Genomic DNA, 2,397 nt, shown 5'->3' with positions numbered 1-2,397 from the left:
CCGTACAGTGATGGGAAGGTCAGGCTTGACAACCACCAACATCCTTGGACTCGCCTTGTGGATTTGTGATAATTTCTCTTTAGAAGGCAGAGTTGTTTGCTGTTTTGTTGCTGACAGCATAACTCTCTTCAATTTTTTGTAGGGGGGGAGGAGGAGGAGGGCTAAGATCCGTGGGTGAAGCTGAACCACTAGTCATGAACACGGGCCAGGGCCTAAGCCGTTCCTTGCCACTCCGTGTCGTAAATGGCATATTGGCAACTTTATGTTTCTCCTCAGATGATTTTAAGTTTCTCTTTTTGCTACTTTTTCTTAACTTGGGCTTTTTGGATTTTACATGCCCGGTACTACGAGATTGGGCATCGGGCTTGGAAGATGACGTTGATGGCATTTCATCGTCTATGTCATGACTAGTGGCAGCAGCTTCAGCATTAGGAGGAAGTGGGTCTTGATCTTTCCCTACTTTATCCTCCAAATTTTTGGTCTCCATTATATGTAGCACAAGATACTGCAGAATGTGTGAACTTGGTAATATTGCAGTACCAATGGACTTATACTGCTGGATTGGTTTTGCAAATTTGGTTATAATTATTATATATTTTTTTTTTTTAAATTTTTTATTTTTTTTAACTTTTTTTTTATTTTTAAAAAACTTGGGAATAGTGGGGAAATAACTATGCCCTTAGAAGCACAGAGCACAGGACACAGCACCACTGGACTGAACAGGACACGTCACAGGACCCAGCAGCACTACGGAACTCAGCAGGACAGAGCACAGGACACAGCACCACTGGACTGATACTGCAGAATGTGTGAACTTTGTAATATTGCAGTACCAATGGACTTATACTGCTGGATTGGTTTTGCAAATTTGGTTATAATTATTATATTTATTTATTTATTTTTAAATTTTTTATTTTTTTTTACTTTTTTTTATTTTTTAAAAACTTGGGAATAATGGGGAAATAACTATGCCCTTAGAAGCACAGAGCACAGGACACAGCACCACTGGACTGAACAGGACACGGCACAGGACCCAGCAGCACTACGGACCTCAGCAGGACAGAGCACAGGACACAGCACCACTGGACTGATACTGCAGAATGTGTGAACTTTGTAATATTGCAGTACCAATGGACTTATACTGCTGGATTGGTTTTGCAAATTTGGTTATAATTATTATATATTTTTTTTTTTTTTTTAATTTTTAATTTTTTTTTACTTTTTTTTTATTTTTTAAAAACTTGGGAATAATGGGGAAATAACTATGCCTTTAGAAGCACAGAGCACAGGACACAGCACCACTGGACTGAACAGGACACAGCACAGGACCCAGCAGCACCACTGACCTCAGAAGGACACAGCACAGCACAGCACAGCACAGCACAGAACTAAACAGCACAGCACAGAACTAAACAGCACAGCACGAGATCTACCAGGACAGAGGACCACCTAACACACCCTCCCTCTACCCTGATCAATGCCCGAGTGAAGATGGCGGCGACTAGCGGGGAATTTATAGGATCCGAGTATCGCGAGATCCGACAACGGGATTATGAGTCAGAGCCTCAGTTTCAGATTTGAATTTGGCGCCAATACCCGGATCTGTCTCGGATCTGACTCGGATCCGCAACGTTCGGGTGGGCTCGGATTTCATAAATCCGAGTGCGCTCATCCCTAATATTTACACACATACACACACATAAAAATATTTGTATTGGTTTTTTGGTTTTTTGTCCTGTATTTTCACAATTGCAGTATTGTCCTTTTTTTTTTGATAAATTGAATTAGTTAGCATTTACTTAATTGTAGTTTATATAGATTGTATTGAACCTACTTTGGTCCCTTAAAAATTATATAATAATTTATTTTAAATACAACTGCATATATTTTCATTAGTGTTAGATTATTTTTTTCCTGTATTTCTACAATTGCATTATTGTCCTTTTTTTCTTGAATAAATGTAATTAGTTAGCATTTACTTTTCTGTAGTTTACATAGATTGTATTGAACCTAGTTCGGTCCCTTAAAAATTATATTATAATTTATTTTCAATACAACGGCATATTTTTTTTTTAGTCAAGTACTTGTGTAGTTTAATTAATTGTTATTACTAGTGTATTATAGTAGTAGTATATTTATAACATACTAGTGTACTGTAACCTTAGGCAAGTGTTGTTAAATACTCAATAGTTTTTATTTGTTTTAGCCAGTAAAATTTATTAGAGTAGCCATGTCTAGGGAGCGTAGGGATTCTTCTTCTTCTTCTACACAGGGAACCCAAGAAGAAATTGTCAGCAGTGGCGAAGAATGGAGAGACAGACCTGAGGAGCGCCAAGAAGAAAGAAGGCGGCAGCAGTTTGTGAGCAGCGTGCAAGCCAGCACAAGCACCCAGCAGCA

The 2,397-nt window shown here is 38.6% G+C and overlaps 1 protein-coding gene across 1 annotated transcript in view; it reads left to right on the top strand.

The window, feature by feature from the left end:
- The first annotated feature begins 2,230 nt into the window (after window positions 1-2,230).
- The window catches only part of LOC142143968 (uncharacterized), a 5,296-nt gene continuing 5,129 nt past the window's right edge, over window positions 2,231-2,397 (top strand). Inside the window, exon 1 of the mRNA XM_075202306.1 lies at window positions 2,231-2,397. This exon is cut by the window's right edge and continues 440 nt beyond it. Coding sequence (XP_075058407.1) covers window positions 2,231-2,397 — 167 coding nt within the window.

Source organism: Mixophyes fleayi, chromosome 1, assembly GCF_038048845.1.
Source record: "Mixophyes fleayi isolate aMixFle1 chromosome 1, aMixFle1.hap1, whole genome shotgun sequence".
Classification (NCBI taxonomy): Eukaryota; Metazoa; Chordata; class Amphibia; order Anura; family Limnodynastidae; genus Mixophyes; species Mixophyes fleayi.
This window is presented reverse-complemented; position numbering and strand designations above follow the sequence as displayed.